General features: G+C 43.6%; 2 protein-coding genes across 5 annotated transcripts in view; one reads left to right on the forward strand and one right to left on the reverse strand.

The window, feature by feature from the left end:
• Window positions 1-698: 698 nt before the first annotated feature.
• MRPL1 (mitochondrial ribosomal protein L1) lies at window positions 699-16813 on the reverse strand. Of its 2 annotated transcripts, none has more exons than XM_015861192.2 (9): window positions 16309-16813; window positions 14134-14239; window positions 13271-13514; window positions 11893-11976; window positions 10343-10414; window positions 10001-10112; window positions 8491-8591; window positions 1745-1826; window positions 699-1574 (listed from the first exon to the last, which is right to left on the reverse strand). In XM_015861192.2, the coding sequence occupies exons 1-9, from the start codon at window positions 16796-16798 to the stop codon at window positions 1414-1416; spliced, it is 1452 nt and encodes a 483-aa protein (XP_015716678.1). In that variant the 5' UTR covers window positions 16799-16813; the 3' UTR covers window positions 699-1413. The 2 variants fall into 2 exon arrangements, with proteins under 2 accessions (XP_015716678.1, XP_015716679.1); XM_015861193.2 differs by lacking the exon at window positions 16309-16813 and adding an exon at window positions 14352-14767.
• The window catches only part of CNOT6L (CCR4-NOT transcription complex subunit 6 like), a 31558-nt gene continuing 20285 nt past the window's right edge, over window positions 15991-27263 (forward strand). The window contains exon 1 of one of the 3 annotated variants that reach the window (XM_015861188.2): window positions 15991-16059. The gene's annotated coding sequence lies outside the window, so the exon portion shown is untranslated. Of the gene's footprint in view, window positions 16060-18087; window positions 18236-18656; window positions 20257-27263 lie in introns of those variants that run through there. The other 2 variants (XM_015861190.2, XM_032444091.1) reach the window with 2 other exon arrangements.

A 27263-nucleotide genomic window follows, 5' to 3' on the forward strand; every position in this document is an offset into this window, starting at 1 on the left:
TGGATAACTTTATCCCCTTTCACATAGTTGATCCTTTTTGGACTTTTTTTTTTTTTTTTTTTTTTTAAATGCATTTCTACTGAGCATCTGTCTAACAAGGAATAACAAAACAATGATAGAGAAACACTTTCCCTCAGACAGAGAGGGAACAAGAACGCCACCTGCTGGAAGCAGCATGAAGAAAGCTTGGAAACAGCTACATGTCTTCAGCCCCAGTTAACATTTAAGAATGCTGGGGGAAAAAAACCAACAAGTAGATACAATAACAGGTCAAAGTAATGGCCACAATACACATTTGAAGACTCAACTTGGCAACATTTAAGAGCTCAATCCTCATCAGGAGTTTAACAGTGGAGCAATGGACATAGTAAGGTTCTTCACCAGAAGTGGCCAGACACTACATGAGGCTCCTTAGGGCAGCAGTCACAGCACGACACTGCCAGAGTTCAAAGAGCACTTGAACAGCACTCTCTAAAATAGGGTTTAAATTTTAGGTGCTCTTGCGTAGAGCCAGGAGTTGGGCTCCATGATCCTTGTGAACTCCTTCCAATTCAGGATATTCTGTGATTCTACAATTAACTCTTTCCTGCATATTACAAACACTAATTGGATTCCCTGAGAGGCATAACCAGTTATGAAGGGATTAAATGTTATTAGAAAAATGTTGCACAATCACTCCTCTCACATAAGATACTCTGTTTTTTTGGGGGGAGGGAGGCGGGGGGAGGGGAAGATATCAAGTACTACAGTTTGTCACAAAGACCATCCTGCATTCAGAAGCAGGAGGTAGCTTCAGAGTGCCAAGTGAAACAGCAACTCTCTATACAGCACTCCAGTAACTATATATGTAGATTAATTGAAAACAAAGTTGGATACGACAAGCACCAGGAAGATGCAACCCCCACCAACCCAAAAGCAAATTCATCCCTGATGTTGCAGAGAATAGGACCTAGCTTCCTTCTCTTTGCAAGTTATACAGCAGCTTCTCACAAGGAAGTGCATTAGTTTCTCTGTGTGGGACTGAGTATAACGTACAGAAATACTGAACGTTCTGCAATTTCCACAGAGTACAAAACCCAGCATTGCGGATATAAGGTGTGCTGGCCTTTCAGCTGTAACTGGAAATTGGATGGTGATATCTCAGCACTTATAGTATAACATTTATTAGACTAAGAATTATCATCTGCAAAGAAAAAAACTACACACAAATCAGGGAGCTTTCAGCTACCAACAGAAGAAACCTCAGATGTCTTCAGTTTGGACAACAGGTTCCTGTTTCGGACAATTTCTTGTCACACAGAATTTTAAAAGTAAAAGTCAAAGATTTATTTTTTTTTTTTCTTTTCACAGAGTATTATTTGAATGACACCATTTACTTTCCAAGCTTGATCATCAGATGCACAAGGAAAGGTATCAGGTACTGACAGACTCTTGGACAGGTTTTTCTTCATCACCTTCTACAGTTTCTTCTTCTTTTTCTTCAGCTTTCTCTGCCTCAGGGAGAAGTCCATCAAGGTTCAATAGTAAGCCCTCACTGGTTGAAGATCTAATAACCAACTTCTTCACAAAGGGACCTAAGAAAACAAAGAATAACAGTTACTCCACCAATTTTCATGTCTCCATATTGATTTATCTCAGTACTAATCCAGATACCAGCAGGTCATTAATAACATCCTGGTTAACATTTACTTTTTCATTTTGATTCCACAGCTTCAACTAATAGATTAAAAGAATAGCTGCTTACCAGCACTTGATGGCTTGAACTTGCAAATATCCTCAATAATTGTTTTTACATTGGCAATTATCTGTTCAGTAGGCATATCCAGCTGAAAAATGAGAATGAAGAGTTAGCCGAAGCCTGTGTAGACATTTCTGAAGGTGCTGAGCATATATGAATTCTGTATTTGGATACTTTCTGTTTCCTCTGGGAACATCAAGCTATTTCTCTAGGATATCAAGCTATTGGAGTGGGTACAGAGGAGGGTCACAAAGATAATCAGAGGGCTGCAGCACCTCTCCTATGAAGAGAAGCAGAGAGAGCTGAGGCTCTTCAGCCTCAAGAAGGGAAGGCTCCAGGGTTACCTTATAATAGCCTTCCAGTATCTGAACGGGGCCTACAGGAAAGCTGGAGAGAGACAATTTTATAAGGGCATGAAGCAACAGGACAAGGGGAAATGGTTTTAATCTAGAAGAAGGTAGATTTAGACTAGATATTACGAAGATCTTTCCTGTGAGGGTGATGAGACACTGGAACAGTGAGGCTATGGATGCCCCCTTCCTGGGGAGCATTCAAGGCCAGGCCAGATGGGGCTGTGAGCAATCTGGTCTATGGGAGATGTCCCATAGACATAGTGGGGGAGGTTGGAACAAGATGATCTTTAAGGTCCCTTCCAACCCAAACAATTCTGGCCCTGTATTCAAAAGTTAGAAATACCATTAACAGACTTATCAAAAAGTCTCAGGTTTTTTTTTTTTGAGGTTGTACACTCTTCATTATTTTCCATCTTTCTACGCATGACATTCAAGAATTATATTCCCATTGCTCCATACACACGTAGCCTTAAAGATGCTTTAAAAAGAATGCACAGAAGTACTTTTTCAAAGAAGTAAGGAAATTAAGTACTTGAAGAAATAAGCATCAAGAAACAGCTGTCAAAATACAAAACAGATCAACTCCAAAAAAGCACAGGCACTTGAAATTGAAGGCATTAAGACACATAACTGAACAAAAGAAATCATTAAAAAAAAAATAAATAAAAATCAACAACACAAACATTTGGAGCTTTGATCCATTTTTACTTCCCCATTTCAACATAATACAACCTGAAGCATGTGCACTGAGCACAAAACATGGACCAGTTTGCATCTACCCTTCTTATACACCTCAATTTCCATGGCTTTTTTGATCTTCTACACAAAACCATGGACTGGTGGCTCCTTATTCTGCACAGTATCCTTAAGTAACAAACTACTTACACACTGCTTCAGGTACATAAGCAGTCCTCACTGGATTGATCATAAGTATTTGGGAGTGAACAAACACCATTGCCCAAAAAGTATTATTTCCTCAGATACTAAACACCTTAAACCACAACTTCTATTCATCTACTCTGGACTCTCTTTAACAATGAGAAATTCATGACAAACCCAAACCTCCGAAAGTCAAATCCAGGGCCACAGCTCCTGGAGAGCTGAATACACATTTCCCAGACTTAATGTCCTGGAAGCATAAGGTTCTGCATTGTCACATTTAGTCTGCCCTCTGGTTTCACCCATAGAATCCAGAAATCTCCACTTGTATGAAAGTCAACGTTTTGGGTTTTTTTTCCTAAAAATTTCAGGAAGTAATAGATATTGAAGCAAAAGAAAACAGCATTTTTCTTAAAGAATTAACTCCACTTCAGTGGACTGTACAGTATTCAGTGGGGTCCCATCTCTCTCTCCAACTCCTCCCAGTGGAGCATAAGCAGATTTCATTAACATCTCACTTATCCATAAATGCATTCATTACAATAGAAACACTGCTAAACTTCAGTAGTCTCCTCCCAGATTTGGTCCATTGATCTCTTTTTATGCACTTCTGGCAAACTTCTAATCCAAATGCCATCCCTCTGCTACACAGGCCAGCAGTCATTCATCTTTGTTATTGCTATGCTGATTGCAAAGCATGATGATACACCTGTCATAAATTAACTGATGTAGAAATTTGTTTGCTAATGGTGAGCATTTCATTTCACTGACAGACTGATAACAGTTTAAGGAATTAAAAATAAAGGAATACTTGGAACAATTTGAACAATTTAACAGTAACAACTAATTAGAAATTACACTTCATTTGAAGGTTTTAATAGTATTTGCTTCTAAATCTTGCACTGTGTTTATGTCTCAAGTCAGCCTTCACTTGTACAATTTGATAACTGTTAAGTAACTTACTCATCTGTTACCAAGTCTAGAAGAACTCAAAAGATAGAGAATTTTCAACTTTCTCTAAGCAATACTTTATAATTCATTCTAAGAACTTAAGACTACAGCACATTATGAGAGAAGGTGATTATCTCAAAACACAGATATGTTGGTTAACATCCTGTATTTCATACTGTAAGAAAATAGGGCAAAGCAAGTTACATTCCATCAGATAACATGACACATCCCAACAGCCCGTGTGCCATATTTTTCCTGAGATGCCAATGGCACCATAATGAAGATGTGTACTCCCCAAAGGGTTCTGAATATTTCAAAACCATCTCCACATCCACACAGTAAGTATCCCACAGCAACTCCCAATCTGTGCGTGGTCACTATGTTTCAGCACTTAAATATTTAGGTTAATTTTAGGCTTACCTAAACTGACAAAAGCACTCCAGATCTAAAGCTGTGCAAGCCACACAGCAGATTGATCCAGTGGGAACTGGTCAGTATCTTTAAGTCTTGAGTCACTCTGGCAAATAAGAAGGTCTATAAAAGGAACAACTATTAATCTAATTCTAGTGCATTTTGTATAAAACAATCACAAAGTAGCTTAGAAAACCGATAGTGTGTTCTACAACTGAAACATAAAACTGAAGTTCTTCCCAGCTCACTATTCCAAGTTTAGGACATCACTGTCTAGAGCAGCACTAGGCGCCGTATGGAGGGTCACAGAAGTTCACTCTTCTTTATTTTTAAGAAACATGCTCATTCAATAGGGTCTCTCACTACCCCCACTGGGGCTTCATGAACAGAGTTTTAAACATCACCTTTTCAGGGATCTTTGGAAGCACACAAGTGAACACACAGAAAAGCACTTGCCTATTTGCTGGCTACATCTGCAAGTGAAGAACTATAAGATGTCCTACTATTAAAACAATAAATTGAGCTGTTTTACTCAACTATGCTTAGGGAATTGTATCAGGAGATTGGTCATAGCAGAATCTCCGCTACTAACGTAACCAGTACGTGTTACATGTAACACACGCAGAGGAAATGGCAGCCATGTCAGGGCAGGAAAACCAGGGGAAGCCAGAGAGAGCCTTTTCTTCTCCACCCTCTGCACATCTACCAGGTGCTTTTAGCGCATACAACAGTAATCTCACATCACACTCAAGAAATTCAAAGGAGCTATAAAGCTTGAGCCTCCATCTCACCCTTACATTCTCTTCCTCCTGCTCTCAGTACAAAGATATATGCAGTAACACAATACTCCTAAAATACTGCAGTCCCAAGAGCCTTATACAGCAAGGCAGATCAGTCCACCCCCTGCTCCCAGAACCAATTATGCATTCCTGTGAGATGGCTAGAACATGCACTAGCACTGATCCACCAACACATTTTTCAGCCTCTTCCTTAACTTCCTCAGCCTCTTTCCCACCTCAAGTCAGTCATTAAGACTGAGGCTCCTACATTAAACACTGCATCAATCCAGAAATTATAGTTTCACACTTGCACTCAGAACTCAAGTTCCACTTAATAAAAAAAGACTTACAGGACAGTGCACTCATTAACAATTATCTGTTCCGAAACTGGCATTTTTATGGCTTTATCTCATGGCATTTAAGAGACCTGGGCTGGCCAGTAGTCATTCAATCAGAAAGTTGAATCAGTTCTCAAACCACCTAAACTGGGCTTTAACCTGCAGTGTCTGAGAGAAAATTAAAAGAAAACAACCACCCCCGAATCTCCTATTACAACCCTTCTAAGACAAACTAACACACAGACAGCAGCATCTCAAGTCTGCCTTCTTCACTTGCAAGAACCAGAATTCCAATTACCTATAATAAATAAAAACGTATTGCAGACAACTGCAAAACAAGAAATAAACTCACAGAGAGGCATGAGTTCATAGCTCTGTTTTCTGAGATCCCTTTGTCTCCCAGTGCTAATAAGAAACAAACAGTGATGGATTTTACCTTTTGGTTCCTATAAACTGTGAGACCTTTCAGGAACACAGTAAAGTGTCAAGTAATTAACAACAATACTGTGGCCGGCTTCCTGTAATAATACATGACCTCTGCATACCTCTGCACTCTTCAAGTAAAGCCACATTTTCTCCTATTTCAAGAGAAACACTTGACTTGGCTGAACTCCAGGAACTGGTCCTCAGAGGCTTCTATAGAAAAATGTTAATAAAACCTCTTTAGAACAGGTTTAGTGCTACTCCTAACAAATTTTGAGTTGGACCAGAGTAACAAAACAACTGCATTTCATATTTAGTAGTGTCGAATCTAAACTGAAAAGCACTGCCAAAAATGACTTTAAGCTGCTCTCTTCAGACAGCATGATTCTGAAGGGAATATCTTGAGCATTCTCATTTTGCCTCCTTTCTGCTTTAAGCTCCATGTCTCAAAAGAACATTTTACATTCTCAGTTTCACAATTCCACATCTACTAATTAAACATAACTACTGCCAACTCCCAGGCTTCTCAAAGGCATCTCAATTACTTACTACATAAGAAAGCACCATTAAGGCTGCTGACTTACGTGGGAGTGCAGCACAACTTCAAGCTATTGGCCGTAATTGAACTAACAGGCAACATAAGACAGCAGCACTAAAGGGAAAACATCTCTTTGAGAAATGCCAGCTTGGCAGAGTCCCAGAAACATCTACGCTACCACCTGGAAGACAGCAATACATCTTCACATCTCCATGTAATTCACAAATGATTATTTTCCTCGCTGGCAAGGTTTAAATTTAAAGAGCTCTAGATTTAGTGGTAAGCAGTCATGCATAACCACGCAAAGCTCCCACAGGCTCCCAGAGCCTTGCCTAGAGATTTCCTTCCAGCACTGCTGCACAAACAGCACAACTAGGTCAGGCGAAGGAGAGCAGCTACAGAGGGTGGAGACACTTTACGCAAGCCGTAGCCACAGACATCCTTTTGCATACAGCTCTCTGAACACGTCACATGTGCTGTGCTGGAGTCACCTCTGCCACGTAGCTGACAATACCTTGTCACAGCTGAACTGTGCACATGTAAATCCCCATCATATCGCTTCCAAACCAAGATTAAGAGCTCATTCACAAGGACCTGCTATTTACTAATTAAAAATTACAAAATAATTTTAAAAAAATGACATCTCAGGCTGCACTCAGAACATAAGGTACCTTGTAGCACCAGCATCTTATATCAGTAACACAACACAGTTTAAGTTTCAGAAACTCTAACCACAGCAGTAAGAAGCTATCTTAAGTAGAACCACCTGCAATTGCTTCAAATGCCATCGAGCCATCTGAATTCTTTGATCATTTTCATTCAAAACCTGTGTGTTTTTTTAACCCTTTATAAATAAATGAATAGAAAAATAAAAGAGCCTTAATTTGTAGGTATTTTAAAGGCTGATCAAGATGAGGACAATTAAAGGATTAAAGTTTAGTCCAAAGCAAAAGCAACATAAAATATGTTCAAAATGCTAGAAACCAAGACGTCTATGGATTCATTGCACTTCACACAGTCACTCAGACTTGCCTGCAGATAAAGATGCAGCCTGTCTGTATGAAAATGTAAGGCATTCTGTATTGTAGGAAAAACAACCTGAAAAATCTCAGTTTTGAGTACTGCATAAGAACAGGTCTTTTAAATTCACATGCACAACTCACAAGAGTTCTAGCCAAAATTAACAGGCTTGCTTATCTCTGCCACCACCAGACAAAACTGCAGAGATTACAAGTCTCATAAACTTCCTTCCCACAGCAATATCAGTTAATGGAAAGTTAAATATAGGCAGGATTACAAATAGACATAACAGAATGGAAGTAAAACAATTCAGAACAGAAAAAAGAACTCTTAAGGAAAAGAACTAAAAGCCAGTAAGAGAAGAAAAAATCCTTTTCTAAAACTCAAGTTTCTTACGTGGCAGTAGTTAAAGCGCAGATTAATGTTACGATATTTAAGGTGTGGTGCAATCACTTTGGTGTTTTTTCCTGCCCTGAACCAGGATCAAAGTTTTAAAAATTGAACTTGGTCTGAAAAATTCAACATGAAAACAGTCCTTAATGATTAGAGTCAAGCGAACACTTTTTGTTCTGCTTGTGCATATGCTACAGACTTCTTATAGCCCATAAATAATTAACTAACTAAAGCTTTGTTTTCTTCACATAAAGTTGTTGGGGTTGGGGAAGTATGCATTAAAAGCAGAAACACTACAGGGACTGCTAGGAATAGGGCACGTTTTGTATTTGAGTTGCATCTTATTTTGTTCATTACTACAATTCATTGCCAATAGAATGACAATCACAAATCCTATTCTCAGCATACATAACTCCTCAGCATTAGATACGTACCACACTCAGCCTAAGTGGAGCAATCTTCCATCACCACACTTTAGTGACATATAGTGCTCACATGAGCTGAAGACACCACACAAAAAAGACTGAAGTTTCACTTCATGGGTCAGTAGAAAAATACTGTAAAATCCTGGGAATGCACAGGACAAAAACTGTTTTCTTCCCTGTTTCACTACTAACTTCAGCTCTGCTCAGCAGAACACAATTAAAAACTCTCCATTACCACTTACTCTTGCTATCCTTGTCTTGATTAGACACTCATCTTGTACCATGTACTCAAGACCTTCTCTGAAGAACTGTAGCATTTTGGGAATATCATGGCCCACGGAATCTAATTTAAAAAAAGAAGACAATGACAACAAAACAAGGTTAACATTTACTAGGAGGGCAGAACACACCATTAGAAAAGGGAGAACTCGGTGTTTCACCTTAAGGCAATTAAGCACCAAACAAATATGCTGTTTCCAAGTTGTGTATTAAAATCTCCCTCCATATTCACACCTTCCTCGTTAATCAGCAGATCTTTACAGCTGGTATAGTAAAATAATTAAATATTTAACTAAGATCTCAGTTCAAATTAAAAAGAAACAAAACTCGTGAAGAGCGTGTATATGTGGTCTTTGTTACATAATGTAAGTGCTTTGGAAGACTGGAATCTACTGAGTTAAACTCAGAATGATCTCCAAGCATCTGCCTTGGAAGCAAACAGTGTACAACCATGTAACAGCAAGATTACACACTACCTGAAACACTCTGGCCCAGTGCAGCCATTGCACAAGGCAGCTGGTTTTGTTATCTCAGCTGCAGAAGCTTGTTTGAAAGACTTACAACATCACTCAATTGCTTCAACTGCAAGTATTATTTCTCCCACATGCCTTTGGATGGCTCCAAGATATATCGGCCAACAAGAACCCACAAACTAAGCAAGTTCATAATGAAATAATACAGCTTTCATTTTTCCCAGAAACATCTGGAATATTCTGTCGTATTTTGGACAGGTTAATACATTTGCTGCCAACTTTTAGGAGGCTATGAGCAGTGCCTGCAGCTTGTGAAAGCATTGTTAAGACAGCTGGGAGAAGGTAACTGAGAATTCGAGCCAAGATTTACTGCTTTAAGAAGCTGACACATCTATGTAAGAAACAGACCCCTAAAACACAGCTAAAATAAGTACGGGAGGTAAAAAATAGTTAGGGACTGACATTTGATGCTGTGAGAATCTGACCTGAATAGAAAGGTTATTGTGCAGAATAAAAAGGGAGTAGTGACATACAGATAAGCAAACAGGTTATACTAACAAAAAGCATGAAGAATATTGTTTGTGCTTCTTGACTAACAAAATAAGCAGTGATGAAAATGGGATCCAAACAGCTGTAAAACAACATAACTGCCTTAGTGAACACCCTTTTTCCAAGCTACTTCTAATTACTTAAGTTTGCTGCACAAAGTTCACAGTACTATCACAGCTGATCACATACAGAATGACACAACTAGATGACAAACGAACCTTGACTGTAATCCCAACATTTGTGTTGTAGGAGATAGGGGGAAAGGCACAGTACTAGCTTCCTAAAGCAACTCTCGTAAGACAAAGCAAGTGACTCGATCACACACAGCAAAACATTTAATGCAATTCTATGTCTTAAAAAAATCTTCAGAAATAAACAAAAAAAAAACACTTCAAGAGTTAAACCTTGTTCCAGTACTTAGATTTATAAAAAAAAAAGATTTGCTTCTTACTTCTTCTTGTGCTGGGGTATTTTCGTTTTAGCTTGCCCCTCAATGGTATCAGTTTAGGCGCTATTGCATGAACAGCTACATAGAAATCCATTTGAATTTCATCTTCCAAAATCTGCAATAAAACAAATTCAATTGTATCTAGGAATACAATGAATTACACAAGTACGCAAGTTTTACCTACCAACATGTCAGAACATACAAAGCAGTATTTCACTGTTCATACAGGCTGCTAACTTCAAGCCAAAGATTTTTGGACATGAAATTTCTTGTCCCTTCCCCATCAGTCACCAGGGAATTAAAGCACTTAATTTACTTGATTTAAAAAATTAAATAAATAAATACCCATTTGATTAATTCAACACCTCCCACAGCAGCAGCTCCATTCTCTCGAGCTATTTCAGCTTCTTGCTCATTCTGTTGCAAGAAAAAAATAAAAGTGAATTAACATCTGTACAACTGATTGCTCTGAATCAACAGCAATGGAATGTCTTAAAACTAATCACAGACCCAAAATATCCAACAATGGAGATTTAACACTGGAACAGTAACTCCAGTTTACTCCAGTTCCCTGTACAAAGCAACAGGCAAGTTTTCAGTCCTCTTCTGGTGAGGAATGAGAAAAAAAAGATATCATCCCATTTGGGAAAAGCACCGTCACAAGGACTTTCTCTCCTATCACCATCCTCTGAAAGTCACAGACAACCATCCACTAGATGGAGTCAACATTTAGTAAACACTACAAGAAAAGCATGGAGGATGCTACTTAAAACCACTATAAAATAAGGCTATTTGCTTCTGCTATTAACTTTTTGCTTCAAATAGCATTTAGAATATAATTTCATTTTTCTTCTGTGAGGTTTAGCTATTAATATACTCTGAAATATTGCATAGTTTTTGGCACAACCTTTTGGAAAAGATAAATATTCCTAACCAAAAGTCAGATCTCCCTCACAAAAAGGAGTTGACTAGCTCCACCTTTCTACATGAAAGTGGTGGTGTGCAACTGTCCTCCCTCCATCTTTTTCCATGTACACATTTAGAAGACATGAAGTTTCTTATCCTGATTGAATTTGATGTTAAGAGAGAAGGTTTCAAGACACTGCAACACTGAACGTGGCATACTTGTCAAGCCTCAGTTCTATAGGAGGATTCTCACCTTGCAGCTTACGTAGAAAATCTATCAAAAGTCAGTTCAAGGCACTTCTTTAGGATAGTCACATATTGATTATATGTAACTATTTTGTTAGAAAAATTAACAGGCAAAGGACAACAGCAAAGAGCCTACACTAGCCTCATTCAGATAAGACAATGGCTCTACACACCATGTCACATTAGTGAACTCTTACAGAAAATGAAGGGTTTGTGGGGAAGGTTGTTGTGTTATTCTCACTGGCTGCTTGCTTTGGGTTGTTGGTTTATTTTATTTATTTAGAGAAGTTGCTCCCTACCACTATCACACAATTCCATTCTGTTGCAGTATAAGCTATGGTGAATAATGAACACTTCTAGTTTGTACTGTCTACTAAGGCTTAAAACAGTAAGGTTGGAAATGACTGCTGCACCAAACTGTCCATCTGTATTACAGGATGGTCAAAGTCTTTAACTCCACAGAAGACTTCAATCATCCCTCTCCCTTGGTTACACCTGTGCAGATGTTTTCTCCTTGAGCACACTGCTAGAATAAACCACATATGTAAAGACAACATGACTAAGGAAAATCAAGATGCTTGTTAACATATTGAGACAACGTTGGAAATTGGCAGGCTTGTGAGTTCCATAAAGAACCTGAAGAGTCTCCTCAACACCAGGTACCATACATACAACACAACTAGTTCTGACACAAGAGCATGCTGGATTCATGACATATAAATAAGTAACTCAGGCTTACTGACCTCCGTAAAAACCAAGACCTTATTTGTTTCATCGGTAAAGCGGTACGGAAGAAGAACAATGCTTGAAAACTGATCCACTTTTTTCTATAAAGAGAAAAAGAAACATAGAAACAAATCATGACTGAAAAGCAAGTCATTAACTTTGCCCCGCACAAATGCAGCCACCTGATAAAAATGTGAGTACTCGCACTATACTTACATTTAGTAAGCAATCATAATAAAAACACACACAATGCATAGATTCTGACTACTTCCGTATGTCTGGTGTAGAATAGAACTGAAACTTCACTAACTTAAAATGTATTAATTACTCATGCTGCTGTTTGCTCAAGAGAAAGGAGCTGAGGTCACCGTTTCCCATGTGTGGGACTGCTACACACTCAGGTGGCATCAGTAAGGATCACTGAGATGCTGTAGTCTCAGCTAGTCAGAATTATTGCCTATTTAGCAGAAAATGCAAAATGATCACAAGAAATGCGTCCCTTGACAAGGCACAAGCATACCACACAGCTACTAAAAACAGCTACAAGAGGTCTGTATTGTTGCACTTACTTTGCTCTAAGAGGCCGCTGGAATACTAAAGAAGATATTTAGTTAGATACAGGAGGAAATAAACTTTAAAGAAACCAAAGTGCTTTTTAACTATGTAGTTAACATAGTGAGTCCTTCCATTCTGGATTCAAGTCCAGTCTGTCACAATTTGGGAGCTGGCGTCATCTATAGTCATGCAAAGTGAAACCATTTTCCAGTAATCACTGAGGATATCAGCAGCTCCACAAGAACATAACAGTGCTTGTGAATGAACTTCAAGGATTCCAAGGAAATAAACAATGAAATAAAGTTCTTTAAATAAATAAATTAAATAGATGCTTCCCTTTGGCATAGAAGCGCCCTCGCTCCAACAGTGCCCATAAAAATCTCATAAGCAAACATGCAATAACATACTTTCATGGAGCATGACAAAAACAGAATTTAAAACACAATGGAAAGCAGAGGTGGGAAGAAGCTGGACTGAGAATTCTCCCTATGCCAATCATTCCAGAACAAAACAAGCACCTAAGGTAATAATCTACACGGAAAGCTTAACTAAGTATAAAGCTTAGTTTGACCAGTTCTGTCTGAACCTGAATTTCAGTCACATAATAGCCCATCTTCATAATTCCTGAAGATGTTCATCTTCATCCCAAGTACTTAAACCATATTCAATAAACATACGTTAAAAGAATAAAGTCACCTGAAAACGCAAAGAGCATTCCAGCACTCAACCAGAGCATCTGCAAGAGGCAGATGAGAAGACCACTAGTAATATCTACTCTAAACACAGCCCTCCACATTATATGAAAAAATAAATAAGAATTTGTAGCCACTTCCCACTTACCTTCTTCGGTAGTTCCATATCTAGAGTCACATTAATATACACAAACTGTTTTGGGTAGGTGAAGTCCAATTCTCGGAATTTCTTTAACATACCCACAGCTTCTTCTACATTGTAGGATGGTCTCTCATAGTACCATGTCAAGTACACATCATCCACAGGCTTGCTCAGCAGCGGCCGCCTGCCACGTCCTTTTTTCTTCTGGAGTTCTTCCTGCTTGGCCTTCTGTGAACCTCTTTTTGCATTTCTGAGACGTGCAACACACAAAAAAACAAACAATAAAAACCCAACCATCATCAACCACAGAGTGTTATGTATTTTAAGAGAAAGGAAGTTGATAACGTTAAGTATCAGTTAACCAGCAAAGAGTTACAAAGGTAGGTTCTACGTGTAACAATCAGCATCCCTAAATTCACCCTAAATTTGCTTCCAGTGACCAAGCCAGAAAGCAAACTTCCAGTGAACAAACACAAGCCCCAGTCTTTATATAATCCTGCCTGATTTATCAGGCTCTGAAATCATTGAGAAAAACAATTCAGGCAGAGAAAAACACTATTTCTTTATATATATAAACAAGAATGTAAAGAGTGAGAAATAAGCTGCTCTTAAGAGCTCTCAGTGTATCGCATGCTCCACTGTGCTGTACATTGACCTCATTTTTTTCCCTTTCCCACTTAGACGGTAGTATCAGACTTGAAGAAACATCAGAACAAATAACGTCAGAATCTGAAGGACTAGAAGAGGAGAGGCTAAGACCTCTCGTTTTGCTCAGCCCAGCCAGGAGGAGGCCGATTGATGCCTCACGGCGGCCTCCAGCTCCACACAGGGAGCGGAGTGGCAGCGCTGTAGACCCCCAGCACACTCACTTGGCGGCCGCAGCGTAGAGGCGGGCAGGCGGCGCGGCGCTCAACGGGGGTGCTGCAGGATGCTGCTGGAGCCCGGGCAAGGCCCAGCGGCGGCACGGGGCCAGCACTGCGGGGAAAAGCACGCGAGACCTCAGACACGCGGCCGGCCCCGCCAGGACCCTCCCGCTTCCCTTCCCCACCGCTCCCGGCCCCGGTAAGCGGCGGCTGGGCGCCTTCACCTCGCCGCAATAACAAGCCCGCGGAAGCCGCCATCTTGCGCAGCCGCCGCGGTGCAACGCAAAAACCGTCCGCCGGGCGCTGCGCCCGCCGGGCTGACGGGCCCGGCCTTAAAGCCGCTGCACACCTGGGCTTTACATTGCCTCCTCCGTTCCTAAATACGGCAGGAGCCTCTTGGACTAGAATTGTTATGTTTAAATCCGAGTAGCTGATTTGAGGGACACAGGAAAAAACAACTTGCCTGGTGCTAGGAAAAAAAAAAAATCACCTCTTGAAACAGCAAGGAATGTAGACGTAACCAGTGTATTCTGCAGAGGAAGCAGGGCCTATGGCTGCAGTCTGCCACCCAAGTGCCTAGTGAAGCCCCAGGAGATGCTGGTCCTGCCAGCAGTGACCCTGGGCAGCCACTTGCAGAACCTGGTTTCTCAGTTACGCTCCCTTTGGAGAAGGGAGGGAAACAATACCTGGGGTGAGGGTGGCGAGGCCCTGGCCTGTAATGGGAGCCGGGAGATGTACAGAATGATTAACAGAGGCAACGGGAGAAGAGAAGGTACAGTCCCTTCAGTGAGCCATTGGGTGGGTATTTTTCAGGAGAGGAAATGACCAGACCAGCCAAAGGCGCAGCTGTCATAGAAGTCACAGTGCCCATGCCTTTCTGAGGCAGCACACGACTTTTCTCCTATAAAAACGCATCCCAGTAAAGTTATTCTTGAAGGTTTTTTTCTTGCTTTCTCTCTCCCTCTGCCCTCCTCTGTACATGTGTGCACCCGCTCACAACCACTCCTTTACACTGGACACAGCTGGCTGAACTGTGCTCTACCATGGAGGCTCCTTCTGTGCTCCTCATTCACATACGACTATTTTGGTCCCACAGGTGAACCCACAAAGACCTGCACTTTTCTCTGCCCTAGTTTTATTATCATAATTTATCTTCCCCCTTTAAAATCCACTCTCCATCTTTCCCTCATTCGACACCCACACATTTTCTTGTAGAACTTAGGCATGGTCCCCACAGGAAGGCCGCCTCCACCTCTGGTGTGCCCAGCTGGAGAACACTGTGCTCCAAAGCTGGCACACACACCATTTACCTGCTCTACCTGCCCTTTGACACGGCTCTGCAGACACAGACAGCGCGGTGCCCAAAGGGTTTGGCAGCAGGGGGACACCTCCTGTGGAGACAGAGGTGATGCCAGACGAGCCCTACGCCCCCAGAGGCTCAGGCTGAGCGCGGGGCCCCGTCACCCCGACACCTGAGTCACTTCCTCAGTCTGTCCGCGACTGCCAGAGGCCTTTCGCGGGGCGACCTGCTCCTCACGTACGCCCTGTCAGACGGCGCTCTCCGTAATTAACGACAATTACCCACGGAGGGCTGTTTTCCCTCCCTACGATCGGGTCCCCACTGGCGTCCCCAGGAGCAGCCGCCGCCCCGCAGGGCCCAACGGGGGCTCCCCGCCACCTCCTCGGGGTCCCGGCGCCTCCCCGGGGTCCCCGCGCCGCCCGCCCCGCTCCCGCCGCCTCCTCCTCCCGTCCCCACCTCCCGCTCCCCCGCCCTCCGCGCCGCCCGAGCCCCGGCCCGCTCCTCCCCGCCTCCGCAGCCGCCGCCGCCGCCGCCCCGTTCCCCGTCCCCGGCGGGCCGCCGCCCGCATGTCGTTGCTGCCCGCCGCCCCGCCGCCGCCGCCCCGCCGCCAGCCGCCGCCGCGCCGGATGCAGGTGAGCTCCGCGGCCCGCCGGGGCCTGGCGGGGAGCGGGACCGCCATGTCGCGGCCTGCGCCGCCCGCCGGCACCGGGGCCAGTGTCCGGCCGGGCGGCTGAGGGACGGCGGGCCCGCCCGGGAGAGGAGGGAGAGCGCTCGGAGGGAATGCGGGGCGGCGGGGGGACCGCGCGTTATCCCCGGTTCGGGGCCCGGGCGCGGCCGTGCGGGATACCCGGGCCCAACGCCGAGCCGGGCCGGGCGCTCACCTGGGCGCCGGGCGGCGGGGAGCGTTGCTTCCCTCCAGGGGGGTTCACTCGCCGCGGCCCCGCGCTCGGCTGCTGGCGGAGGCGAGGACGGGCACGAACGTCCGAGTTTGCACCGGCAATTCGGGGCTTGCTTCGGAAACTTCTCTGTGGAACATGGCGGAGCACGTCCCGCGGTGTGGCGGCCCCGCCGTGTTCTGTCTGATCGCCCAAAAACCTCGGCCACGTTCCGTCTGACCTCCCGGGACCTCGGGACGAGCAGCTTCGTCTGCCCGCTGCTGAAACTTGGAGACTGAGTGTCCACTTTTAGGAGCTGCAAGTTGTGTTGATTGGTCTCTGCTGGCACAGGAGGCCCGTGGCCACATGCGGTCTGTGGGGTGGGCAGTTTGCCCCCGCTGTGCCCAGCACAGCTCTGAGAGGCAGCTGCCCCCCACCCTGAGGCAGCATGGAGGGGAGCAGCTCGCCTTGAGTTGCTCCTGGCTTGTGTAGACATGGCCAATAATGAAAGTAATGATAACGCAGCTGTTTTTAGCATTTGCAGATGTTTTTACCCCTGTGCAAGTTTTTTAACAAAGAAATACAAAGCGTGTTGTGTCCAGTAAGAGTGTCGTCACTGTGACGAAAGCCCAGGAATTCCTAGAAGCAGCACCCATGTTTGGAGGGCTTTGGTAGGGCTGGAGTGTGGCCTTTGCAAACACAGCACCACTAATGTTTTCTCCCTGTATCTCTCCCAAAATGTGATGTGATGGTGAACCTTGTACTGAGAGTACTGTCCGTCCACACGGCAGCTCGCTGGGCATGGCCATGCACTGGCGGCACTCCAGACTGACAGAGGTAGCGTAGCCCCTTCTGTTCCCACTGTGCCCCGCTGCAGGCCGGTGTGTGCCTTATCAGAGCTCTCCAAACTGAGAGCTGTGGTACTGCAAATGCCTCAAGCTCTCTGCGTCCTGCCGAGGGTAATGGGATGTTGCTACTTGGTTGTGTCATTTTGCTCCAGAGTAAATGAGTGGCGTGTGCTGGTGATGTCATACTGCTCCATACCTTGCCATATCTGTGCATCACCGTATGTGTGGCCCACAGTACTGTGTTGATTCATCCGAACTGAACTTATGTTCCAATATCTACCCAGGTGTGAAATCTTTTTGCCTGCTGTCTTCAGAACTGGTTGTGGGTTGATGGAAGTCTCGTGACCGCCAGGTCATGCTTAGAGGTGGGAATTCTGCAGCGCTGTGCCGCTCGCTAAGCAAACCCCATTTGACACTATCAGTTATGTTCTTTTCTCACTATGAAAAGTGAGGAGTTGTAGCATGAAGAGTGCTGAAGTACAACAGAACAAACATTATTCAGTTTTGCCTTTTCTTCCTGCAAGGGCTGTGAATTTCACTGAAGTATAAAGTATGATGTAAGTGGATGATAGGTACTGCCACATCCTTGGGCTGCTGTTAGGTTTCCTTTCCCCTCAGAAACTGAGATGCTGATGTGCCTGTAACAAAGGAGTAGGAGGACTCGTTGTCAGACTGCTGGAAAAAGTTTGTTTGGCAGCACTATGAAAAACACCAAACTTTGCAGATTCATTTTGGTCCGCTGAGCTTCACACCAGGCCTATATGGCAAACTTCTGCTGGCACAGCTCTGTGTGCGAACGCTGTGGCGAGGTGTGACCCTTGAGTGACATAGCTGTGCCAGCAGAAGTCCCTGCTGTAGATGCAGTTATCTGCAGAAGTGCGTTTTTACTGATAGGGCTTGTTTTCGTTTTGAAGAGTGTTTTTCCCTGTAGCGGCGGTGGTGTGGTTGCCAGCAAAGCTCAGCACCTTGAGGGTGGGAGGACTTGGTGTGTCTGTCTCTGTGGGGACGCCACCAGCCTCTGCTCCTCTCCCTGCCCCGGGTATCAGGAGCTCGGGAACATCTGCAGTGGCCATTCTGTTGCTGAAGTAAGTGGTGTTATGACTGCTATTTGTTTATTTTTCCTTGCAAGGATCTTTGTAAAGCTTCGTTTCGGGCGATAAGCTGGTGTTGTTTTTTTTTTTTTTTATTGTTTGGATTCTGGCTGTTTTTCCTTACTGATCTTGCTTTTATAAAAAGCAGGGCAGGCTTTGCCCTGAGCTTGCCAAGCACAGCAATATTCAGCTCTCACACCAGTCCTACAGAAATCAGCCAGGACACGATCCCAACGCGTCTGTGGACTGTGGAGGTAAAATAAAAGGGAGCCATTGGAGAAGAGTTAATGAATTTGCACACCAGGGTGTGTCTTTACCTAATTTAAACCTGAAGGATTGCAAAGAACATCTTACATTGAGGTGGGTCTCTGCAGCTGCTGTCTTCCTTGTTCAGAGTCACTGTGCAAAATGGGGAGGTGCTTTTTCTTTTTTCTGAGAACATTTTACTTTCAGTGATAGTGTCGGTAACATGCACAGCTCTAGAGCAGATTTCCTGTAACAGCACAGAACTGGTGCTTAGATCAGCCTTGTGGAGACTTTTAGGTTGCTGAAGTTTAGAGGGCGGGGGATACATCCAAACAAATGGTTTGCTTTCTGGGAAGAGATCTGTGAGTCCAGAGTGCCCGTGAGGCACCGGGTGTCACCTGGTCTGCAGGGCTTCAAGAGCCAGCGTCAGGTTGGATGTGTTGTTAGAGAGCAGAACACAGCACTCGAGAGACCTTTAAAATAAGTTAAATACCTTTGGTGCGTACCTTCTGCATCTAATTCAGGAGGATTTGCAGTGGATTTGCTACTTAAAGCATTAAATACTAAGCCTTTGCTAATATTTTTTTAAATTGAGTGCTTCTTTTGACAGTGGCATGTAACAAAGCTTGTGTACTTGTTACCTCCTTCCTTCAGTCTTACAGACTATTTCTTCTGCCTTAAGATTTGTTAGAGCTGTGGAAACATCGATGGCTCTTGAAGGTGTGGCCACTCTCATCTGCATTGGTCTGCGTCCCACCTGTGACACAGGCCAGGGGAGCGAGCTGCCCTCCCCAAACACATTTACCTTGTCAGGTCTTCCGTCATTCCAGCCACTTGCATAGAAATTGCGAGTAAGCCCAAGAGCTGTGCGTTCTCCCCCGTTTATCAGGTTGTAAATTAACTTGGGTGTCAAAATGTGCAGGCTATTTTGAGAGGCAGCTGCCCCAGCCGAGCTGACTGCACCATGTTGGTGCCAGAAGGGGAAGTCCTGCTTTGCTCCCAGCCCTGACACGTGTCAGACCCTGTGCTGAACCAGTTTCACTGGCTCACCTGGCGGCAAACAGATAAACAGCACGGGATGCAAATGCTGCCGGGTGCTGTTAGATCATCACAAGGTACTGTGTAACTTCAGCTATTGGGCAGGCCTTTGGCTCTCATGATTCATCTGTGCAGCTTCTGCATCTCATCTGTACTAATAAAAGCAGAGAGTATTTTAGGGTGTTTCTGTATCTGATGACAGCATTTCTGCGCCTTAAAAGACTCATACATCTCAAGTGCATGTCAGTAAACTTCATGCGTGTACCTCCCACCTCCCCTGAAAACAAACACACAGCTCAGATGGGACAGATCCAACTCTCGAGTATCCTGCAGGAGGTGGCAGAAAGGCTTTGTATGCAGGGCTGGGTTTCACTGGGTCTATCTGTGCCTCTTTCAGGAGTCCCTTGGAGCAGACCTTGAGATGCAGAGGTGGCTGTAGGCCTGTAGCAGAACACACAGCCTGGTTTTGTTAGAACCTTAGCAAACTCACAGAAGTGCAGTGTGATGGCACTGTACTGGATGTGACTTGGTTCCTGTTATTTTGGGAGATAACTTACCTTCCAGGTCAGCACTGAGAACAACAACAGAAAACCACCTGAGGTTATTCTTAAGGAAAAAAACAAATGCAGTGGAGGAAAACCTCATCTGAGAAGCTGCTCTGGAATCCTGTTCAGCAGAACTTTTTCAGCCACTTGCACACTTCCAGCAGAGGATCAACAAGTGATTCAATGATGTGCAGACACTACTAGGAAGCTTTCCCTCCAGCTTTCAGAAGACAGTCATTTAAAATATGATTAAAGCTAGGCAGAAATGCCTTGTATGATGTTCTCCAAGAAACAATTTTCTAACACCTTCCCTTAATAGGTATAATTAGCATAGGTAGAAATTCCACAAGATTAAGAAAAAGCAGCTACAAACAATTTTAGATACCACTTGTGCAGTCAGCGAACACAGATTTTGAAGTTAAACAAGATCAGCACCCAAGGCTGAGCAGCAGAACCCCATTTAGCCATTGCATGCCATGCAAACAACTAATTTAACCAAAGCTTATAACCCTCATGTGTGCACAGGGAGCAGATAAGGTTGTGTGTTCTCCCTTACTTTGGCATTCCCTGAGGTAAATCATTAATGGCATTGTATGATTGCATGGCATTGTGGCTGTTTATGCTTAGTGTTTAGCTGAAGGGGTTTATTGTCGTTCTGCAAGGGAGCTTTATGTGTAATATTTTCTTTGGGGAAGGTATATAAAATGAGCTTAAAAAGGCTGTAGGACTCTCTTAGCAGATTTCCTGGAAAATGAGGTCTGTGGTGCAGTTGTGTGTTTTAAATAAATTTAATGCTGTGTGTACAATGTCTGCAGGCAGATTTCACAGATTTACAGCACTGCAGCACAACGGTGTTGACAAAGGTGTTCAGACAGCCATAGGCAAGGAGGGGACTGAAATACTTTTTCCTTCTTTTTGTCAAAGTAAACACACTGGGGAGCATGAAATGCTGCCACTTGGAGCACAGTGCTGCTGAGTCTGGCTGGAGGAGGGAGGAAGAGGAGGGCTTTTTGCTGGTTACTTCACTGCTGAAAGCTGGATGAGGCTGTCTTACGACACTTGGTAAAAAGTGGCAGCGTAAAAAATAGCTTGAGCTCAAAACAGTAGCAGGCTGGCTTCAATTCAGGTGGGTCCATGGGAACGCTCATACAGCTTTACTTTTGCCATCGAATTATCTGTCTTGCCTACAGCCATCAGCAGTGCTTGCTCTGGAGGGAATAGTTGCTTGAGGCAGCGAGACTGATGTGGGAATAAAGATGCCAACCCCATAGAGGGAGCAAGCTCTTTCTGAATCCATGCAGTGATGGCACTTGAGCTGGAATTGCAGTCTTATGGTCTTCTTTTTTGACCCATTTGCAGCTTAGGAGTTAGACTGTTTTCAGACCCAAACCATCCAATCCCTCAGTTATCTCTGCTGATGAACAGGGAGACTGAGGTGAAGCTGGGTTGGTCATTACCCTGTGTGAAGAGTAGAGAAAAGCCCATGTGCCCACAGGTAGGAGCAGCAGGAGTTTTTGCAGCTGGGAAGCCAGAGGCAGCACTTCTCCACACAGCCCCAGGCCTTTGCCCTTCCTGACATACACACACACTGGGTTTTCAGAGGCCAATGTGGGCAGTGGGAACATTGCCTACAGGTCCTTCATTGTTGCCCTTAGCTCTTCCTCAGCCATGACTGTGAGTCACAAGCTGTCCCATTCCTGCTTGTGGCCACTTGCATTGGTGGTCCCTTCAGGAAGCGAGATGGAGAGGGAGCTGTGTTCTCTTTGGTGATGAATGTGCCACATATCACAAACAGAAGGGATACACAGCCTTTTTTGGATGGCAGAACAGAAAAGGGAGCTTCATCCCTGCATTATAAAGGACATTGTGTATCGGTTTCAAGACATTTTAACAGCTCTAGGGACCCTTCTTGCTGACAGATCGTTCTGAAAGGGAAGTTTATATGGACAGCTAAGGAAAGTTTTGTGACAGCCATTAAGGATGCATTTGGTTACATTTGGAACCCACAGCACGTTCAGTGCAGCAGTGCCAAGTGACCCCCTCTTCCTTTATTCTTTCGGCTTTTTTCAGGTGTCAGGATTTATCCAATATACATTTTTCAGTTTAGCAGATTTTACAAGTGTGACAAAAACATCCACTTTTGGTCAAGCTGTCAATAATAGCCACGATTTGTAGATTGTACTCAAGTTTGCTGTTTATTCTCTAGGGCAACTGTGTGAATTTATTGGGTAGCTTTTCAGGAATGCTTCCATCTGACTGAACTTTGTGACTTCTAATCAAAAATTACTTCTGTTTTTTTTTCTTCCTAAGAAATCAATGTAAAAGCTCTCTCAAAAGGCTCTTGCAGTACTTTGAGAAGCATGTTAAGGAATACTTCCTTCTCCAGATTTTCTGCTATTCTTTTCCCTCATGATACTCACAGGAAAATTGAAGGAGGAGGTAAACAAAAATGTACTTTGTCTGCTTTGCTCGGTATTATGGTTCTGTGTTCTGTAAACAACAGAGTGGAGAGGTCTTGCAGGTTTTCAGCTATGTGCAACTGTTCCTGCTTCTGGTGCTCACCGTGAAGATTTCTTTTGTGGCTGAAAAAGGTAGTTGAGAGTTTTCATAGAAAGGCCCAATTTAAGCGCTGCAGAAACATTTCTCCCTTTCAAAGAAGCTGGGAAGTTTTCTCTTGGGAGATGGAGGTGAATGGATATCCGAGACTTGCTTGGCCCATGTACCTTGTGTTACACTTAAATGAAGTTAATAAGCTTGCTGATGGCTCTGGGATGAGAGAGCCTCCCCAAAAGAAATATCTTTGTCTTAATTCTCAAGCGGCCTCGATATGTGGGGAATATCTTTTGTCTTTCATATTGCCCAGGGCTTAGAAAGCCGGAGCAAGATTACAATGCTGGGAGGAGAGTGTCATGTTATCACCTGGTTGTCTGCAGGGAGAAATGGTGGATAGGGTCAGCTACATGTGCTGTGTAACTCTGAGTGTTTCCTGGCTTTTTGGAAAGGGTTTGTTTGCTTGCTTCTTGTCAGAGCATGTATTGGTATGCGCCACTCAGCTCTTGCATGAATGACACAGGCTGCTTCTAAACAGTGTTTCCTGCTGATAAAGACAAATGTGAAACTTAAAACACGTTTTTGCAGCACCCGAAGGCAGAGTATTTGTCCAAAACCAGTTCTCCTTAGGTTAGAGAGAACAGTCCTCTAGACATTTTGTTAGTCTAGAGGAACTGGCCAGCCCAGGGCAGGGAAAGGCCAACTGGAGCAGTGGTGAAAGTAATTCCAGAGAACTGGTGATGTGTCCTTACTGGCTTCCTCTATACCTTTAAAATTCAATTTGTGTTTATCCTGTTACGTCAATTTACAACTGGCCCTGGAAATGGGAGAGAGCAAGCACAGGATGAATTATCCACCCAGAAGAAATTTCCACTTGTGAACGCCTTTCCTCTAATCCCTTTTTGTTTTGGAAAGTTAAGAAAGCAAAAGGAGAACAGGGCTAGGCAACTTTTCACATGCCAGGATACAGTGAAGTGCCAGGGTTCAGGCTGTCACATAGCTCTTGGCTTGCATTTTTTCCTTCAGATGAATTAAGTCTTGCCATTGGGAGCACTTAAGTCTTCAGGCTTATTTTTTTTACCTGTGCAATGACCCTCATCCTCCTTCTTAAACTAGGGTGAATCTTGATGAAGGAGGGGAGCTTGTCAGATACAGTGGGGATATTTTGAGTAGATGAGAGAAGCATGTATACTAAGTATTGGAGATCCATCAACAGTAGGTGTTTGGGTTTTTTTTAAATAGTACTAAGATCTACTTGAAATCTCTTGGATTACAAGGCTATGCAGCCTTTTTTTCAGATTTATGTAGCAAAGCTGGAGTTTGACTACAGACCCCGGGATATCCATTTCATTCTTTGATGTATTTTTTGGTATATGGTTTGACTTGAAGACCACACAATAAATTGAACTATGATGAAAGGCAAGGTGCTTTTCTGCCTGTTGTAGTAACCCTGAAATGCTGCTGAACTAAGCTCTGCTTGCACTTAAAGGTGGTACTGTTAAGTTTTAAGTTGATGGCCATTTCTCTCATGGCAGCTGAAGGTATGGATAAAATAATCCTGGATGCATATACTTCAAAGTATTTTCTTCTTACAAAATTATGTGTTTTAAAACCTAGACAATTCTGTAGTATTCCTGAACCTGTACCTGTCCCTTCCATGTACTTTAGGTGCTGTAGCTGCTGCTTCTGCAAAGCAGTGGTGTGTATGCAGTGCAGAGGTGAGTGATGCTTGGTAGGGCTGATGTCCTAGATTGAGCTTCTTTAACTTCTTGTAGAGATCATCTTTTTTGCAGGCTTATTCAGCAGGAAGGAGTATTTGGGTGCCCTCACCTCTCAGTGTATTATTACACTGTTAGTGCTATGGCTCACCCAGCATCTGATTGCTTGAGTTGCTCCAAATCCACAGTGAAGGACCGCGACCAAAATTCAGAGTGATGAGGACAGAAGGGGCTGTGCAAGGAGGCCTTTCTTGGCACTTCTTGAATCACTTTCTTGGGTGCTCACATGTTAACTGAGAACAGAAAACTGAGCTGCTTGTAACACTTAGGCAAAAATCGCCAGGGGTATTCCCTGATTAGGTAATGAACGCACGTCAGATGAAATCCCTTTAGATGGCAGAACAGAGGAACCGCCCAAATTTAACTTATCTTTTGGCAGAGGAGGGAGAGGAATGGCTGTTAGCTCTTGGCTGCACACCTTGCTAGGCAACACGTACCACGGGGTTCAAACCTGTAGAGCCATTTCACTTTGATAGACCAGGAGCGATCATCTCAGTGGTCATTCTGGGCTGCAGAATTAGCCGTACACTAATTCTAACTCAGAGACCAGCATGCAACGAGCACTGGGCAGCATCTTCACCCACTGGAGATCCCAGCTCTTGTACATCTTGTTGCAGTCAGATTCTGTGGATGTTTATAGCAAGTTAACCTTCAGATGAGTCAAGTCTAATTTTTTGCTAGATGGGAGTTTCTTGTTCCCAACAGATATCTTGGGTTATTGTTGGCATAATTTCTCTTTTTCCACCGTTCTTAAGCACAGCTAGAACAGTGTATGTGAATTGTTTACCTTGCTTTCAAAACTAAATTTAGCATTTGGAAATTAAGTATGGTCTAAGTGTGCACAGGAAAGATTTGAAATACTGAATACAGAAGCCAAACTATTTTTTAATACTTGAATAATCATGCTTTTTTCCTGGCTATCAGGCAAACCCTTTTACTTCTTCAATTAAAGATGTAAAAGTACATTTCTATATACCCTATAAAGAAACTAGTTTATGCCTAGTTTATGCTTTATTTCTTAAAAGGTCTCTTTTATTTCTCCTTCTCTTTTGAGTATCCTAGCGCAGCATCCTGTGGCTGGGCAAAACCCGGCTGAGGTCTGAAAGAGCTACTTTATTCCATCAGTGATTGCAAAACACTTTCCACTATTGGTTTACTTTTGGCTTTTGCTTTTAATCTTGTCTATTTGACTTGTTCGGCTACAGGTAGATTTCGACAGGGCAGGCCTTGTAACTTTAAAGCTGCATGAAGCATTCTTTCTGGTGGCAGATCTCCACGTTGTTAATTATTTCTGCAAAGAACAGATTGTGAGAGATAAGCTGCCTGTTACCTTCCTATCGTATAAAGAGAGTAGCTGAAGTGCTGCTGGGCTCTGCTTATTTTGTTAATGCATTGGCAGCCTACCACGTAAAGGTTAAGATAGCATTGTAGCCACGGAAATAATCTCATTTATTCTTTTCTCCCAGCACAGACTTACTTTGAAGGATTAAAGGTTGTTGATGATTGGACTTGTGTTTTAAAGAAAGGGATAAACGTTTATTGAGCAGATCACTTCAAAGTTGCTGCAGAGGAGCGTGCCAATTAATAATTCTGGTGTAGTTTTGCTCAAAGGACAGATCGATAGCTGACTTCTCTCCAGGTATTGATCCCGAGGAGTTGAATGAGCCGAGGTGTTGGCTCAGGGCAACCTGAACAAAGTCTTTGTTTCTAAGTGAGTGTCTGAATGAGCCGAGGCGGAGGATTAGGTTTGTCAATAAAAGAGTCCCTTCCCAGAGGCTCAGTGAGATGCTATGAAACTACAGCACTTTAAGCTTACTCAGTGCTCGGTTTTCCCATGTCCTTGATTCTATCAGTGACACACTGGTACTAAGAACACCTCCTGCTCTAAGTGCATCGCTGCTTTTCTTCTGTGCCCACCACCCAGAACAGCATTTGGTGCTGATGTTTGCCACAGATCAGGGTGTCACAGCAGCTGCTTCCTTCCCCGAGCTCCTGATGACTTCAGCCCTTAATCCTTTAAGCCACTCTGTCCTGGATCTCATTAAAAGACCAGCACTCTACAGGGGACCGGGCAGCACTGCAAATGGGTCACTGATTTGTACTGGTGGAGGATACTCCTGTAAATAAACATAGTCTCTCTGGGGGCTTCTGGTGAGATTTATTTACTGACTGTCTGTTGAAACTGTCTTCTTGCCCTGTAGCAGATCTAGGCATACATTCCTGGTGAGCACAGCTTTGCTTTTGAGGAGATACCTGCCGTGTGTTTGCATGTAAACTGGTGCCCGAGAACTCTGCTTGAAGTTGTAGGTGTAAAATGCATCCACAGACAAAGGCAGGTATTGCTTACTGTGCGGCTGGATGCAGATCCTCAAGTAGCCATGTCCACAAAGAGAGGTAACAGGCTATTTCTCATAGGGCAGAAACTTCTTTGTAAATGAGAACTGAAATGTTAACACAGAAATTAAAATAACTACTTGGTGCTGCGTAGTACTTCCTTGCAGCAAACAGGTCAGCTGTTCTTGTAAAGGGAGCCATGACACAGAGGAAAAGGAAGGGTGGAAACCTGCATTTTCTTGCGTTACCTGTGATTGAAGAAAAGCCTGTCTTCTTCATTTAAGGGAGAACAGGGTGTATGTCAGTAGGACAATTAGCATTTCCATCAAGTGCCAGTTGGCTCTGAAATGAATAGAATGCTGCTAGCCCCCCCTTCCCCACTCCTCCTTTTGGCTCTCGATGCTTTTTTCAGGGTTTGCTGTGACTTTCTCTTGGCTTTGATGCTTTTTGCTGAAGCAATCACACAAAGCCCTCTGGGATCCCACTGCCACTGAAGTTACTGTAGGCTGAGGTGCCCTGGTACCTCCTGTG

The sequence above is a fragment of the Coturnix japonica genome, chromosome 4, assembly GCF_001577835.2.
Source record: "Coturnix japonica isolate 7356 chromosome 4, Coturnix japonica 2.1, whole genome shotgun sequence".
Classification (NCBI taxonomy): Eukaryota; Metazoa; Chordata; class Aves; order Galliformes; family Phasianidae; genus Coturnix; species Coturnix japonica.

What these genes read in the sequence shown, in the direction of transcription:
- MRPL1 (XM_015861192.2), bottom strand. Translation starts at nt 16,798, where the DNA reads ATGTCTACACAAGCCAGGAGCAACTCAAGGCGAGCTGCTCCCCTCCAT. An exon ending in CCCCGCCGCCCGGCGCCCAG is followed by an intron (nt 14,240 to 16,308) that starts GTGAGCGCCCGG and finishes TTTTCCCCGCAG; the next exon opens with TGCTGGCCCCGTGCCGCCGC. An exon ending in GTTCAAGCCATCAAGTGCTG is followed by an intron (nt 1,575 to 1,744) that starts GTAAGCAGCTAT and finishes TTGTTTTCTTAG; the next exon opens with GTCCCTTTGTGAAGAAGTTG.